The sequence below is a fragment of the Amblyomma mixtum genome, chromosome 2 (genome assembly GCF_055824585.1).
Source record: "Amblyomma mixtum isolate Tamu chromosome 2, ASM5582458v1, whole genome shotgun sequence".
Taxonomy (NCBI): Eukaryota; Metazoa; Arthropoda; class Arachnida; order Ixodida; family Ixodidae; genus Amblyomma; species Amblyomma mixtum.
Window position 1 is genome coordinate 227,590,526 of NC_143013.1, and position 16,946 is coordinate 227,607,471.

At 46.4% G+C, this 16,946-nt stretch overlaps 1 protein-coding gene across 1 annotated transcript; it reads left to right on the forward strand.

The window, feature by feature from the left end:
* The first annotated feature begins 1,020 nt into the window (after positions 1 to 1,020).
* LOC149362817 (3 beta-hydroxysteroid dehydrogenase type 7-like) lies at positions 1,021 to 14,206 on the forward strand. The gene is made up of 5 exons (XM_089569822.1): positions 1,021 to 1,164; positions 6,438 to 6,602; positions 7,271 to 7,459; positions 8,285 to 8,421; positions 13,590 to 14,206. Exons 1-5 carry the CDS (start codon positions 1,026 to 1,028, stop codon positions 13,998 to 14,000), a joined length of 1,041 nt encoding a protein of 346 aa, XP_089425948.1. The 5' UTR covers positions 1,021 to 1,025; the 3' UTR covers positions 14,001 to 14,206.
* Positions 14,207 to 16,946: the final 2,740 nt, after the last annotated feature.

A 16,946-nucleotide genomic window follows, 5' to 3' on the forward strand; every position in this document is an offset into this window, starting at 1 on the left:
AGAGAGAGACAAGAGGAACACTGAGCATACAGAGCACGCGATGACTGAAAAGTGAACATTTATTCAAAGAAACGACATCTGAATACGTTTAGAACACGAAAAGTAACTGAAATAGCAAATACGCAAACTGGTAATGCACGGTTAAGTTGTCCACCTGGATGTGAGACAGATACCGTCCCATTTCCTTTCCGCAAAAACCAGTTTTCAATGGAGCGCTCGCTGGCTTGCGAATATGACTACGCACACAGTGATGGGTACTGCGGTGAGAAGAAAGCCCGATGAAATGATTCTGCTCAGTACCAAGAATTCGCGGCAAAGTGCTTTTGTTGAACAGGCACGGCAGACTGGGTGAGTCGGTCGTTATTCATAGTTATTTGAAAACAGTGCTACCGGACACGCGACAAAAGACGTACAAGGTCAATTACACTTACAGAGAACACTGCTCGGCGTGTCTGCGCACACGCGGAGCAGTATTGCGACCTAGCCGGTAGCAAACCCGTGCAAAGGAGCAGATGACACTAAGAACCACATCGAGCTCCCTCTTCTCGTGCAGCACAGTGCATTGATTCACGAACGGTTAGATGCAATGGCACTCGGCAGGTACGTGGACACGTGGAGCCGTGTTCCCTCTAAGTGTGATTGACCCTGTACGCTTGGCTGAACATACTGCGTTTATTAGAAAATTGTGGAATAATTTTAAAGCAAAATCTCAAGCTTGCGCACGTGCGCAATTGTCATTACGCTGCATTACGCTGTACGCCTCTCAATGAATAAGCAGACTGAAATTAAGAGTTAAAAAGTTAATTATTCAGTTTTAGCTGCCCATCTTGCTAGTTAGCACGTCTTAGCAGTATTCTGATGCGCTACATCACTAATAATGCTCAGACAAAAAATGCGCTCTTTCAACTCAAAAAGCCTGCTTGTAAAAAAATGCCGAACATCTTAGGTGAAACACCCGGTACGGAAAACAGTGTTCTAAGCAAAAGCACTTGCGACAACCATGCGCTCCATGCAGCACAAGGGCCATGCAGCGACCTGCCCGGGTCGTCCTGGTCACCGGGTCGAGTGGGCTGCTCGGTCACCACGTGGTGCGCGAGCTGCAAGACCACCCCAGCGTGCAGGAGGTGCGCCTCTTCGACGTCAGGCCATTCGAGAATGCGTTAGGTGAGTCTCAGTGCTTGGATCAGAGCAAAGAGTGGCACATTTACAACCTGTTACCGTTAACACACGCCACATGAAGACTCATTAAATTCCAAGCATTTTACGCATGGCTAATAGGCGTACAATATGAAACATACGGAGCTCATTCGGATCACATGGACAACGCATCTCAAAAAGTCGTAGTTCATGCGGACGTTGTATGATGTCAAGTAAGCCACATGCAAGTCATGTCTTCAGGAAAGACACGTAAAGCTTGTGTACTTTCATATTTTCCATATCATAGGGACTAAACATTCCGACAATTCATTATAAGGTGGTCATACAAAACTTTTCAGCTGGCATAAAAGAAAACCGGTTTTTCTCTTTGCCATGTTTCAAAGAAGTTCTGAATGTTTATCATATACAAGGCCTGCAGTGGGTACCGCTTGTAAAAGCAATTGCAATATGGGCAACAACCGACCTAAAACAAAGTAGATTCAAAACCCGACCTAACAAACCAGAATTTACGAATTTTCGTATCTGACGAACAAATTTTGGCTTGGTTTATGGGCTTTACGTCCCAAAGCCACACCGCACAGTAGGCGGGCTTCTAGAATTTCGCCTTCATCGAAATTCGACCACCGCGGCCGGGATCGAACCTGCGTCTTTCGGGTGAGCAGCAACCTCTGAGCCACCGCGGTGGCCGAACAAATTTTTATTCTCGGGAAAGTACTCATAGAGTTTAGTGCTCTCATCAACCAGAAATAACGAAACCATCTTGACCACCAAGCCCGACCTTGCGATGTTTTTCCGCGAGGCAACAAGTAAAAACGGAGGTTACTTCCGAATTAATGTGCCCACAATGTGTCGCACCTTGTTGGCAGCGTGCCAGTGGTAACGTCTAGGCACCATTGTCTCGGTCCTAAGTTTGTTCTGGAGGGGCTGCACGCTGCACCGCTGCACGCAAAAGTGGACTCGGAACCGGAAGTTGGCGGCGCTTCCCACGGACCTTGGCCTCGAATCCTTTATACCGGATGCCTCTTTCAAGCACCAGCGATTCGGTCAGCCTTCGCGGACTTTTCATACCTGCAGCTGCGGGTTAGAGGAAAATACAATGCCGCGGTAGCTTTTTGGATGCCGCTACGTTACGATGTTATATTTCGAAGGGCCGCAAAATGCCTTTCTTGATTTTGCACAGTTCCTGATTTAACGTAATAATTTGCAGCGGCGTTTCACATCGTTAAAAGGAGTTTTAACTTTATTCTGAGCATATATCAGGCCATGCAGGTGTAATAAAACGAGAACTTCCATAAAAACAGAAACCCTTAGGGCAGAAAGATGAATCAATAAACGAAACTAACGCTCTCAAAGAAGCTATCGCTCATGCAGTACCGCTGATGTGAAAACAAACAATATGACTTGTGACTTGGGGAAAGAACATGCATAAACGTAGAAATGAGCTACGGAATGCAAAAACAAAAAGAAAGGGTACATCAAGCTTCCACCAAACAACAAAAGAAGTTGCGGGAAACTTGGCTTAATTGCTTAGCTTAACTCAGGAAATGACTGGTCACAATTCATATGGCTTTTTTTTTTCGGGAGTGACACTACTTGTGAGACTGTTTTTTTGAGAGCGTTACTCCAAGAAAACTTCGAGTAAACTTTGAGGTGCCGGTTAGCGCTGCTTTCGTCCATTCTCCTTCTTGTCATGTCTCAGCATGTCCCGTCGTGTGCATGTTACACGAGCTAGTCATGAATAGCTACATGCTCTTACGTAAGCTGATAGATCGTAGCGAGGATTACTTTTCCAGCGTCCTCTTTTTTTCTCCCCTCGCTTTCTGAGACGCGCATGGGCAACGCTGTATAATCCTTGCCAGGAATTCGGGCAATCGCTTCTTGTTCCTTTGGCTGTCATCTCGTGGCGAATATGACTTTAAACATTCAAAATGGCACTTTGGCATCATCCGTGACATCAAAAAGAAACAGGACGACCGAGTGGCTGCAGAACAGAACGCGATAGGCTGCTAGATATAGCTGGATTCCTGGTAATTCCTGGTAATGATGGAGGCTGCATGGGGCACGAGTGAAGTGCTCGGTGCTGAGTCAATAAATACCTCAGGCTGAAAACTAAACAATATTTCAGGCTTGGTGTTGTCGGAGGGGAATTCAGCGGTGTTAAACAGCGCTGGAGCGCTGCATGGGCTGAGGCCGGTTTGAAGGCTCGGGCCGGGATGAAAAATCCGTTGTTTCGCCTCGCCCGGGCCGGGCTCGGGCCTACACATAGAGGGCATGTGTGCAGGTTTTGATTCAATACTGCAGGTTGCACTTGGGGTGTTCTAGCAGCGACACGGATGAAACGGCGCCATCGTGTGGGCTGCAAGAAAAAAAAATTGCTCGACACTTCTTTATTTGTTTTAGGAGTTTACTGCTGCTGCATTCTTCTCACGAGAAAAAAGTTTTTAAAACTAATGCGTATTTTTTTGCCTGCTGCCCGGAAGGCCTCAGAATTAAATAAAAGCGGGTGCTATAATCCGTCTGGAGAGTTTTCGCTGACGCCGAAGGTAAAAACCTTAACTACGTCAGTTAAGGACCGATTTTAAACTGCTTCACTGATAGAGCATTGTTCAAGTAAGTGTTATGTGTTCCCCCGGCCATGTTTAACGATAGTACACAAGTTTGATGATGAAAATACTGTGTTCAGCACAAAAGGTAAAGGTGGGAGAGGTGAGGGGAACTCCGTATTTCAGGAGGCCATTGGATTGAGCTGCAGACTTGGCCCTCTCGGTGAGCACCATCTGTATCAGTCAATACTCACGCCTGCTTTAATTGCGCCCATTTGGAACTGAAAATCCATCAGTGGACTTAACTAGCGCGGCGTACCCGGTGGACCGTTGTAACGCCTGATACACGGTTGATTGACAAGAGTGCGTTCCCCTGGCAAGGGCTGTTCGAGCTATCAGTGAACACACGCCGCCGCTAGCGCTTCCGATGAACTTGGTTTTCTGTCACCGCTCGCTGTCGGCATTTAGAGCTGAATAGAAAATGCTAGAGAAGGACCTTCATTCGACATGCGGGCACCATCTGTTCCATTATAGACACTGATTGTTTGTCATTATCTCCTATCTATCTGCACGATATAAAAAACGGTATTTGAGAGGGGTAAATTGGTTAAGGCCAATTAATAAACAAGCACTATTGCCTTTTGTCTCATGGACAAGAGGCCATTATGCAGCCGTGGATTCAACCCGCGATATTGTGTTCATTAAAAAAAATGTCATTGCTACGCCTGCGAGGTCGGTTTCGTATTAATACATGGCGGGTCGTAAAAAGTCCGAGAAGACTACAGCTAACAGAGACACACCGCACAGGGAAGAACACACGTACACGAGGCTGGCTAATTACAAACTTTTATTCAAGCAAACTAGCACATATATAGTGGAATGAGGGAGAGGAGGGGAGCAGAGGGGAATGTATGCTGCAAATAGGCGGGCGATCAGAAGTAGTCACGTCAGAGGCTGCAATTACAAAAAGATAAAAACACTAAAATCTAGGGGCCGCCGCGGTGGCTCAGCGGTTATGGTGCTCGGCTGCTGCCCCGAAAGACGCGGGTTCGATCCCGGCCGCGGCGGCTGGAATTTCTTTGGAGGAGAAATTCTAGAGGCCCGTGTACTGTGCGATGTCAGTGCACGTTAAAGAACCCCAGGTGGTCGAAATTTCCGGAGCCCTTCACTACGGCGTCTCTCGTAGCCTCAGTCGCTTTGGGACGTTAAACCCCATGAACCAAACCAAACCAAACTAAAATCTAGAGCTACAAAGGGCCAGGTCAGAAGATAACACTGTGCACTAATAGCTAAAAAACGATAGGTCTCGAAGCTAAGTAAGCTAAAAAACGGTAGGTCTTAAAATTGACACGCTGAAAACCAAAGTAATGTTCAACAGTCTCGCAAGGGAACAGCAGTTCACAATTGGTAGGGAGGTGTTGGAAGTGGTAAGGGAGCACGGATACTTAGTTGCCGCTGATACGGATCATGAGATAAAATCACTAGAAGGATAAGAATGTGCTGGAACGCATATGGCAAGTTCTCTCAGATCATGAATGGCGGTTTACCAATATCCCTCAGGAGAAAAGTATACAACTGCTGTATCTTACCAGTACTCACCTATGACGTAGAAACGTGGCCGCTAACGAAATTGCTTCAGCTTAAGTTAAGGACAACGCAGCGAGCTCTGCAAAGAAAAATGATAGGTGTAACGTTAAGTGACCGGAAACGGGCAGAATGGATGAGGGAATAAACGTGGGTTAATGAAATCCTAGTCAAAGTCAAGACAAAGAAATGGTCTTGGGCAGGGCATGTAATGCGAATGCAGGATAATCGCGGGTCCCGAAGGTTATCGGAGTGGATTCCAAGAGAAGGCAAGCGTAGCAGGAGGTGGCAGAAAGTTAGGTAGGCAGATGAAATTAAGAAGTTTGCGGGGATACCGTCGCCGCAGCTGGCAAAGGGCATGGTTCGTTGGAGAGATATGGGAGAGGCCTTTGCCCTGCCGTGGGCACAGTCAGCCTGGTGATGATGCCAATGATGAGACGTGGAACGTATGTATTACAGCTTCCCGCAAAGTTCTGCACTGCAGTATGTAGAAGAGTGCATCGAACAGTACGGCAAAATTACGTTCTACCCTTACAGAAATGGTGTATAGACAGTCTATAGACTACTAATAGACTGTGTTACCTTCCTATAGATATTTCTTTTTGTCTTTTTATGATTTATCGAGTGTCTCTAGACAAAAGTCTACTAAAAGTGCATGGCCATAAATCTATAGATTTTCTATGGACTGTCTGTAGCATTAAATTGGTAATGCCTATAGACTGTTCTCTAGGAATTGTCTCTAGAGAATCTATTGACTTTGTAGACATACGTCTGCAGAAATTCTGAAAAAATATTGTGAGAGTATATAACCTTTGCGGTATGAATATCTATGGGTTTTTCCGCTTACTTGCTTTAATACCTATATTCTTTGCACATCGAATACGAAGCAAAAGTATACCTCCAAAAACAAGACATCACCGTCGGGTTCAGTCGTGCCCCGGTTGTCTCAGATTTGTTCATGGCTAGGTGCAACTTATGAACACCATCCACTGCAGCCTTTCTTCCTTCTTCGATGTTTCTCTTACTAATTCGGGGTGCCCAACCTGAATCTCTTCAGGCTGCCCTGTCTGCTTTTCCGTCTCCTGGTCTTTCTTCCCCTGTCAAATGTTGAACAGGGCGCCGCATTTCACACAGCATTAACCATATGCTCAGGGAACCGGATGCACAAGATCACCAGGCAGGTGGTGGCCAGCGTGTGTGACGCCAAAGCTCTGAGGGAGGCCGTACGAGGAGCCGACGCGGTGATCCACTGCGTGGGGCTTGTGCCCCGCACTATATTGGAGGACGAAAACGCGTTTCAAAGAATCAACGTGCAGGGTAGGTGCGTTTTCCAAACAGAATCATTGCGGAATCTGACTGGGGCATTTGATAGGTTTATTTGCCGAATAATTGCTTTCGAACTAAGGGAGTGGGGCACGTTACACGACGCCTGCTCACGACCGGAACTGAGAATGCTGGTTCGTACGGTAGCAGCTTGGAACTAACTGCATGTTAGTAAACGGGTGATGTGAGTCAATATCAATAATATCAAAAATATCAATGCAGTTGTGGGGTGGTAAAGCTCTTCATGAAGGCCAGGCCGAGTTTGCGCGTGACTAGTAGGTTGACAGCAGCGCAAGAGCAGCCCCAGAAGTGGGGTAGTAGAGATAAATTCATTTTGGGGAGTGATAGGCAGATGAATTCTCAAGTGGAGTCCCTAGACCAAGTTTACGTTTAGTCGTACCCCAAACCTTAAAGGCTGGATTTCTTTGGCGGCTGACTGCGTGGAAGTAGTTAAATTCGAAGAGCGGTGGATCAGCGCTAGCCTGCTTATTGCTAAAACATTTTGCGTGAAGAAGAATGTATTTGCAAATACTTACAATCGTGGGGGAAGCACACCGTGTACGGAGTGCCTGGAAGCGAGCGGCACAGTTTGAGTGCATCGATTTTTACGTTAGAGATGTTTACAGTCCCAATTGCCTGAGAAAATTTGCAAATATCAACAGGTACAAGAAACGTGGTTGACGCCTGTCTGGAAGAGAGCGTGCAGTACCTTGTATTCTCCGGAAGTGTGTCCGTCACCAAGGGCGCAGAGTCTTCAGGCAGCAAGTTTTCATATGAGGGACCATACGCCGAAACCAAAGCCCAGGCTGAAAGCATCGTTTGTGAGGCCAGCGGGCGCCTTCTTAGAGACGGTGAGTCTTCTTGTAACACCACTCTTATGCATCAATCCTAGGAGAGGAAGCCAATCGCCCAAGGCTCCTCAGTGCTTGCTCTTAAGGCAACGGTTCTAGGCAAAGACATGTTTGTCGTTTTCTTTGACAGGTTTCCGCGATCACATTACCTCCTCGAGCACATACCCGGAGGCTCTCGTATCGCGCTTTTTCGTTGTTTTCAGTTGAACCGCGCGGTACAGCAAGGCGGCGCCAAATGTCTCGAAACGCCGCTCAAGATGACATCCTGAAATGATTGCGCAGCTTGGCATCCTGGGTGCCTGCGCAATAACAGCCGCGTCAGTTATGGTGAAGCTCGCACATCATATGCATTGCGAGGGGGCCATGTTTGTAGCCGAGGTGGTGCGTCCTGTTCTGCATGCTGTACGTTACGGAACGTGGGCTGGTCAAGAGCCACAAATGAGTTGGGGTCGAAGATAAAACGCATCCTGACTGGACATTGACCGCAAACGTCGTGCACGACGAGATACCCTAGTATTGTCATACGGGGTTTAACGTCCCGAATCGAGACATAGAGATTGAGGAACACAATCACCATTTAGTTTCTCCATGGCGGATTACTTGAGTACTGTTCTGTCAGAGACACGTTCTTTTTAGTCACTATTCCTGTTGGCAGCGAATTACACTGAGGCCAAAAACATTATGTCGCAAATCGATTAATCACGCTAGGAGTTAAGCAAGGGTAAATCAGCTGAGGTCTGTGCCAGATATCTTGATGCTAGCCTTTCATGACGAGCGATCCTGTACCCTGGGAATACGGCCCAAGCCAGTTGCACTGTCGTGCAGGTGTCCACCGCATGCGCACTTTCGTGGTTCGGCTGCTGCCGCTTTATGGAGAGTTGGACCACGTCTTCATCACCTCTTACATCAAGTGGTCGAAGTGGACCTTCAACACACTGTTCAGAATAGGATCGGGATTCCAGGTGAGCTGCGTCAGAGACTGCTTAACTTTCCTGTGGTCATCAATTCTTAGCACAGTAAACCTGTCACGCCTGGGTACACAAGAACTGAGAGCGAAGGAGATTGCTATCGCGCTCTCGTATCGCTGAACTGTTCCTTTTTCGCTGCCTCCTACGACGCTCCCTGCTCGGTTCAGTTAAGCCTAACATTACTTTTATCCATATACATATTTAAGTTAGTCTTCCTTTGTGCACCGTGTATATGACACATACATTGTCATACACACACTGTATCTGAGGCACATTTCATTCATTCATTCATTCATTCATTCATTCATTCATTCATTCATTCATTCATTCATTCATTCATTCATTCATTCATTCATTCATTCATTCATTCATTCATCAGCATGCTCCACAGTTGCTTTACCATAGATCCTGGAGCCTGTGGTCTCGCCTAAAGTGAATTAGGCGCGTTTACTCTCGTGCAGCGCGGGCATTAAGATACACCGCCACATTGCTAAAATTACTCCCGAACTTTTCATTCTAGCGTTGAGAGAAGTAGTAGTATCGTCAATGCCCAGGTCGTTAATAAGAGAGGCATTAGCGCACAGCATTGGGCAATCCCGCCAGAGAAGGAAGAGGTAGTAATGAAAGCCTTAGAAGTACTAGAAAGGAGGAAAGCAGGTTGTGAGGATCAGGTAAGAATAGAGCTGCTGGAGGAGGGCGGGGAGATTGTGCTAGAAAAACTAGGCACCTTACATGCGCAATGCCGTATGATATCTAGCATATCGAAAGCTTGGATTAACGGTAATATCATTAATCATTTAGGAAGGAGACGTCAAGGTATTAAATTACAGACCGATCAGCTTACTGACCGTTGCCTATGAAGTATTTGCAAAGGTTATCGCTAATGAAATCAGGGCAACCTTAGATTTCATTCAACCAAATGATCAGGCAGCCTTTCATAAAGGCCACTCCATAATAGACCATGTTCACACTATCAGTCAGCTGGTAGAGAAATGCACAGAATATAACGAACCCTTGTATATAGGCTTCATGATTACGAGAAAGCATCCGGCTCAGTCGAAACCTCAGCAGTTATGCTGGAATTGAGATACGAGGGTGTAGAAGAGCTTGATGTAGAAATTCTGGAAGATATCTACAACGGCTGCAATTCCAGTAATTAAGGGTGTCAGGCATTGAGACACGATTTCACCTATGCTATTCGTCGCCCGTTTCGAGAAGGTATTCAGAGGCCTGTATTGTGAACAGTTGGGGATAAGAGTTAATTAATAATACTTTAGTAATCTGGATTTCCGTGATGACACAGCCTTGCTAAGTCACACAGGAGATGATGCAAATCACGATCTGAGCAGAACGGAAAACCTAAGTAATGTTCAACAGTCTGGGAAGGGAACTGCAGTTCATTATTGATAGGGAGGAGCTGGAAGAGGTCTGGAATACGTCTACTTAGGGCAGGTAGTGACGGCAGATCCGGTTCATGCGAGTGGAATATAAGAATGGAGTGGATAGCATTTGTTAGGTTATCTCATGTCATGAATAGCAGTTTAACAATATTCCACAGGAGAAAACTATGTAACAGTTGAATGTTACCGGTACTCACCTATCTTCCACAATCGTGGAGGCTAACCGAAACGGTTAAGCTTAAGTTAACGACAACGCAGCGAGCTACGGAAAGAAAAATGATGGGTTCAACGTTAATAGCCTGGAAGACGGCAGTGTGGGTCGGGTGTTAACAACGGGCTAATGGCATCCTAGTCGAAATAAAGAGGAAGAAATGAGCTTGGGCAGGGCACGTAATGGAAAGGGAAGATAACCAATTCTCCTCAAGGGTAATGGATTGGATTCCAAGAGGAGGCACGCTAGCAGGAGTGCGCGAAAGTTAGGTGGGCGGATGAGATTAAGAAGTTTACGGTGGTACTGTGGTCGCGGCTGGAGCAGGGCAGACTTAATTAGGAAAACATTGGAGAGGCCTTCGCTCTCCAATGGGCGCAGTACACCTAATGATGATGAAAATGAAAATGATGAAAAAAACATGGTCTTCTTAAACGCCGACTGCACCAAGCCAACCAGGACACAAAACTACACGCATTCAACATGCTAATCAGGCCTGCGATAGAATACGCGTCGGTGATCTGGAACCCTCATCACGTCTATCTTATCAGCATGTTGGAATCTATTGAAAACAAAGCTGCTCGTTTCATCCTTTCCCGTTACTCTCGGTATCAAAGTGTAACAGCACTGAAAATATCGCTCCATCTCTCGCCTCTGGTCATGCGCAGAAAATTCAGCCGTTTATCCTTTTTCCATACTATCTACCACAGCAACACACCATTTTCAAGCTCTCATCTTCTCCCGGCACCGCACAAATCGGCTCGTCTAGATCACATGCAGAAGATTAAACCTATTTTCGCTCGGACAGAACGATATAGATACTCACCTTTGGTCTTGTCTATCGAAGGGTGGAATTCGCTTCCTTCTAGCATTGCGACTATCGCTGAAACATCATCATTTCAAACAGCTCTTTGGTCCTATTTAGAAAATTCTAACATATGTTAATGTGCGCTCTTCTTCTTTTTTTATCACTGCGTGAGTCACTTCTTATTTTTTCTTTTTTTTCTTGGTTGCTCCAGTGTGTGTGTGTGTCGGCCGTAACGTTCCGCAAAATGTTAGATGCAGTGTTAAGTAACTTTCGAAGCCGGGATTTTTCTTGATTTTTTTTGCGGGGTTTGCTACATGTGCATTTTTTCAAATACCTCATCCTAGCCTTTTTTTTCCTTTCTCTTATTAACTTGTACCTGCCTTCTTGACTTGTTTACTTCTGTTTTCAGTGGTTTGTATTCTGTGTTGTATATCTGTTGTTTTCTTTGATGAATCCCCCCCCCATGTAATGCCCGCATTGGGCCTTTAGGGTATTGAAATAAATAAATAAATAAATAAATAAATAAATAAATAAATAAATAAATAAATAAACAAATAAATAAATAAATAAATAAATAAATAAATAAATAAATAAATAAATAAATAAATAAATAAATAAATAAAAGATGCATGTGGTCAGCTTGAGTGCGTCTTTTGAAATGGTGGTCGAGGGAAAAACAAGGGAAGTAGAAAGAAGAGACCAGCCCGGGAGGTGTGTCACGCTCGAAAACGGCGCGTCACTAGGTCAAAACGAAGGAACACGTGCTTTTTTTTCTTTTTTTTATTTCACCTGCGTAGTTGATCCTGTGTGTCGCGAGTGAAAATGTGCATTCTGTCTGTGTTGTGAATTCTGTTTTCCTGCTTGGTATTTCCTGTGCATCCTTTGTTTATTATTATTTTTTGTATGTGACTGTGAAATGAATTATGTATCGCTAATTTTATATGATATAGGAAGCACCTTTCGTCCGACAGCATTTAGAGTTTCGTGCAAAGAAACTATTAAGAAATATGGCCGCCACGGTGGCTCAGTGGTTATGGCGTTCGGCTGCTGACACGAAAGACGCGGCTCCGATCTTGGCCGCAGCAGCCGAATTTCGATGGAGGCGAATTTCTAGAGGCCTGTGTACTGTGCTATGTCCCAGCACATTGAAGAACCCCAGGTGGTCGACATTTCCGGAGCCCTTCACTACGGCGTCTCTCATAGCCTGAGGTGCTTTGGGACGTTAAAGTCTCATAAACCATAAACCTAATAAGAAATAAACAAATAACGAGAAAGGTAGCCATGCCGATGTCGCGAGCTCAGGGCAGGGTCTGAAAAAAAGTTCACGAGGTTCCAGGACACCTGAGAAAATGTGTGTCTGTGCGGGGGGGGGGGGGGGAGGCATGTGTATATAAAACGTCCGTGCATAATCTCATTTGGGAAGAAGACGGTGTCTTTCGACGCACCCCGTTTGCCGTGTATTTTACCTGAGCTATCCAACGGGTACCAGATTACTATGCTCATATTTTTAAACTATGGGTGCCTAGCCGATGACTTACAAAGAAGGCACGGTGAACCTACGAGATGAAAAGGTGTCATAGGGATGTAAAGGAAACCCATGTAGTCGCCTCTGGCGCAGCGACCGCGGAAAAAAGCCTGAAATCTCCAGGGCGAGCGGCAAGAATGCTGGCCGCGTACATGATCATCACGGTGATTTCACTCTGGTTGCATAAGGGTAGCTTTGCAAAATAACACCGTGCGTAACGTATTTGCTCTGTAGAAGGTGGCGTCGACGATTTATTTCCCGCATAGACGCTGAAGACTAGGCCAGAAGGGAGCCTCCGTAGTGCAGGCACCATGCCAGCAGGCAAGTGTTCTGACGCAGATAGCCGGAGTATTTTCTCTCCTCAAGAGGGAACGTTTCGAGAAGGTACGGAGTCGGCCAGGGGAGGCATAGAGCTTGCATAAGAACAAGAGCGGCATTCAAGCTTTTAGCATCGACGAAATGGTTTGGTTTGGTTTAATCGGGTTTAACGTCCCAAAGCGACTAAGGATATGAGAGACGCCGTAGTGAAGGGCTCCGGAAATTTCGACCACCTGGGGTTCTTTAACGTGCACTGACATCGCACAGTACACGGGCCTCTAGAATTTCTTCTCCAAAGAAATTCCAGCCGCCGCGGCCGGGATCGAACCCGCGTCTTTCGGGTCAGCAGCCGAGCACCATAACCACTGAGCCACCGCGGCAGCATCGCATCGACGAAATAGTGGTACGCTGATGGTCTGCTGCCTGGGAAGAAAACTTCATGAAAGATATCTTGGGCTGTACTTAACGTATAGTGTTGATTTTTTCAGTTCACGCCGGTTTTGTTTCTTATTTCATCTGAAGTTTTATGCAATGCTTTCGGAAATAAAAGCTGCTCTTTGCGGTTACTGCCTAGCTTCCCAATATAAACACAGAGACCGTGGAATCATCTTCTGGCAAAAAAGATAGAAATTCTGTGTTGCTATTTTTTTCTAAAACTCGCGGAGTGAAACATGTGTATAGTAGGTTGCTTATCGAATTTACTTGCCATTCAACTGCCGAATTTTTAAAAATATCAGATGCATCTTTTGCGTATTCACTCTTGGAGAGAGAGAGAAAACGATTTAACGAGAGACATATTAAAGCGCTATTGGAGGCTACGCAGACGGATATCTAGCTTGTACTTCGGGTAGGTACTACGCGCCGGACAGTTTCCCTTAGCTTGCCCTTTGCACTTCCTCTCAGGCCATCTACGCCGGCAACGCTGCCGCATTCCACGTGCGAGCACTGGATGCGCTGGCTGAAGACGTGGCGCTGTCCGGCCGCTGCTTGGTGGCGTGCGATGACACCCCCGTTGACGGCGCTGCTTTCCTGGGGCCCCTGGTCGAAGGACACGGGATCCGGGTCTTCCGTCACCCGATGCCATATCTGGTGCTGATGGCGGCTGCTCTGTGCGCTCAGGGTGTTGCTTGGCTCCTAGCTCCTGCCTTTCCCAGCGTCCGGCTACTCATGCTTCCCAAACCATCGGATGTCCGCTACGCGTACACTCCACCTTTGTTCGACGACGCCGAGGCCAGGAAGGTACTTTCCTGGCGCGCAAAGTATTGCCAAAAAGATGTAGTGAGACTGTGCCGCTCGTTCTACGATAACCTGTGACAATGGAACTGCGCACTTGAGTCGGTCGTAGCGTGTTGTTTGTTTGTTTGTGTGATGTGTTTCGGTTGTTCAAGTGACGAGCAGAAATTAAAATTGTAAATTAAAATGTGGCTACGCTGAAAGAAAGGTGCATTCACTCTTTCACAGCTGATGGGTACCTCAACTGCGCCGTTTGGGAAGGGATGAAGAAGCGTGTGACAATTGGAAGGGACACACATGCGCTGTTGCAGAGAGCCCCGGATTAATTTCGGGCATTTCCCTGCACCCGGGCACCTTATGCATTTCGTCTCATTGAAACGCAGCCATCACGACTAGTATTTGACTCCTCATCCTCGCATTCTCTAGCTGAACACGAAAACTGTCAACCCATCGCGACGTGTCGTGCAAAAAATGACCCTTTGGCATATTTTTAACAACCGTAAGTTGGAAAATATATTTTGAGTTAAAATGGGTTCTCTTTATTTTTGTTTCTCTTGACACGAAAGAATGGTCGCCTGAGCCCAGTTAAAATCAATCCGGTATACATACTGCAAGAAAGCTCCTTGTTAAATCACTACAAACAACGCGGAATAAAATCGTATATAATGCTCATTCCAAAGACCGAATAGTGACAGGGAGGCTTGAACTTTACCGTTTGCGCCCTGACAACGGAGGAGCGTTCAAGCCGTACAGCAGACGCTCTTTACATAGGAAATCTGCACAGTTAACAGTGAATAATTGTTTATTTCCTATTTCGACTTGCGCTATTGTAGCAAAACAAGTGACGTAAGGGCGGTCCCTCTATTTCTTTGATTATCTTCCTCAAAAAAAGACTCCGCGCTTGTGGTGGGCGCCGTGGCAAGCAGAGCCATTGTCGGTGGCCTCCAGGCCCGCTCGTGAAGATCAATCAATTCGCGCTTTTCAGCAACGGTGGTGCCCCCACGCCGTTCTTTTCCGAAGTGGTCGTCCGGTGATCAGCGCTCGCAGTGCAAGCAGCTACGCTTCGCGCAGTGGATGTGCCGACGCGAAAAGTGGGAAGCAATCGTTTGTGTAGTGTCCCCCAGTGCACAAATCGTGCAGTGTGAGATGAACTGGGCTTGCACAGTTCCTCGAAGTACAAAAAGAAATTGAAAGCAATTTAAAGCTTAGAGCTGTGGATCACGAATTAAGTGATTCAAATTCAATGGTCGTGTACCGTGAGAAATCTACAAAGATTGCTTGTGGCGTTATCTCGGTGAGTTAGCCGTCACAGCGTGACTGGTTACAGCGCTCCTCGGTCCGGGGTTCTATGACTTCAATCAAGGATCTTAACCCTCTGCCACCATGGCTGAAAGCCGGCACCGTGTCGTCGCTACAGATTACCGAGTACTTTCGCGACATGGCGTCAAGAATAAAAAAAAGCACAAGCCGGTTAGAGAGTTTGCATATATGTTTTTAAAGGTGTGGTTTGAATGTGAACTGTTGAATGTGTTTTGACCGTGGTGCTCATAACATTTAAACATAGCGGACCTCTGTGCACTGTAATGTTTTTTTTTTTTTTTTTTTTTTTTTTTGCGAAACGTTCTGTATTTTTCGCTCGTTAGCGTGTTCATGAGTTCTGTTGTTAGGGCGAGGTTAAATCAGTACATTAGTGCCGGACGTGGCTGATTACTGTAATTTACAATATGCAGTCCACACCTGTCAGCAGGGCTCAGTTTAAAAAAAATTTGTTCACTAGGCTGTCCGCGTCCGATACATATAGCCCAGAGGAGCAACTTGTGCGACCGGCGCATAAAATTTATCTGCACACACTCCAGAATGATAACATTCTAATAGAATAATCGTACGGAATGTCATTGCATATCCGGCGATATTGAAAGATACTGTACTGTCCGCACCTATAGTTAGTGTGCAAAGCGCAAAATTTCAGCTTTTGGACATATACAACCCGCGTACTGTATACCTGAAATTACGGTACATTCAAGCCAGTGTCTAGGCCATTCATGTTAAAAAGTTTCTGCGCAAATTAATGCAACAGAGGATCGAAAAGAGGCGCCTAGAAGGGCTTACTTAGACCCTTGCCTTCCTTTGCGTTGTATGGTTTCTAGCGGTTAACCGATCATATGGCTGAAATTGAAAGGTGTCTCATATTCTACGACGCATCTCTGCATTTGTTCAGCGAGCGGCAGAATCGCTTCGACAAACACAACAGGGTCGGGAGCTGCATGCTCCTTCATTTGCACGCACTTCCGTGGCACCTCCATCACCGCTCCGTTCTCCATTACGACGATGCCGCCGCGCCCCCTATAGGCGCTGAAAAGTGCGAATTCACTCGCGATGGCTAATCCCCAGCTTTTATCCGCAGCAACACCCCCTACAAGGCAGTCACTACATCAAAGCGTGTATACAACTTCGGAACTATGGATCTTCGTCGCGGGATGAACGTCTGCCTAGCAACGCACCGCCGCAGAATGCTATTGTCGAAGCCGCCGAATTGATGCCAGCGAAAGCGAAGGATGTACTATCGCGCTCAATATGAGTTGCAACGCGCGGTCATCGACCGGGACTCGTTCCGTGATGTGCCTCCTCCAAACAGTCGCTCGGAATTCTGGGAGAAACTGCTGTTCCAGGAAACAACAGCACCCCCGCTCAGGAAAAAGTTTCTCCCAGAATTCCGAGCGACTGTTTGGAGGAGGCACACCCCGGAACGAGCCCCGGTCGATGACCGCGCGTTGCAGCTCATATTGAGCGCGATAGTACGTATTGTTTGCGCATACGACCATTTCAAAACAATGTCACGTCAGAAACTAAGCAAGTATCAGACAATGGCAAGTTACTCGGCATTCAAGAGTTCTTTGTCAGCGATCGAGACACTGGGTGCACTTACAAGTAACATATAACGGATACGCTTAGCGGGAGTAAAATAAGGCGCCTTATCATTTCGACGCAGCTGTTTCGTAGCAGAAAGCATTTCCCTCTGGCTTTGCC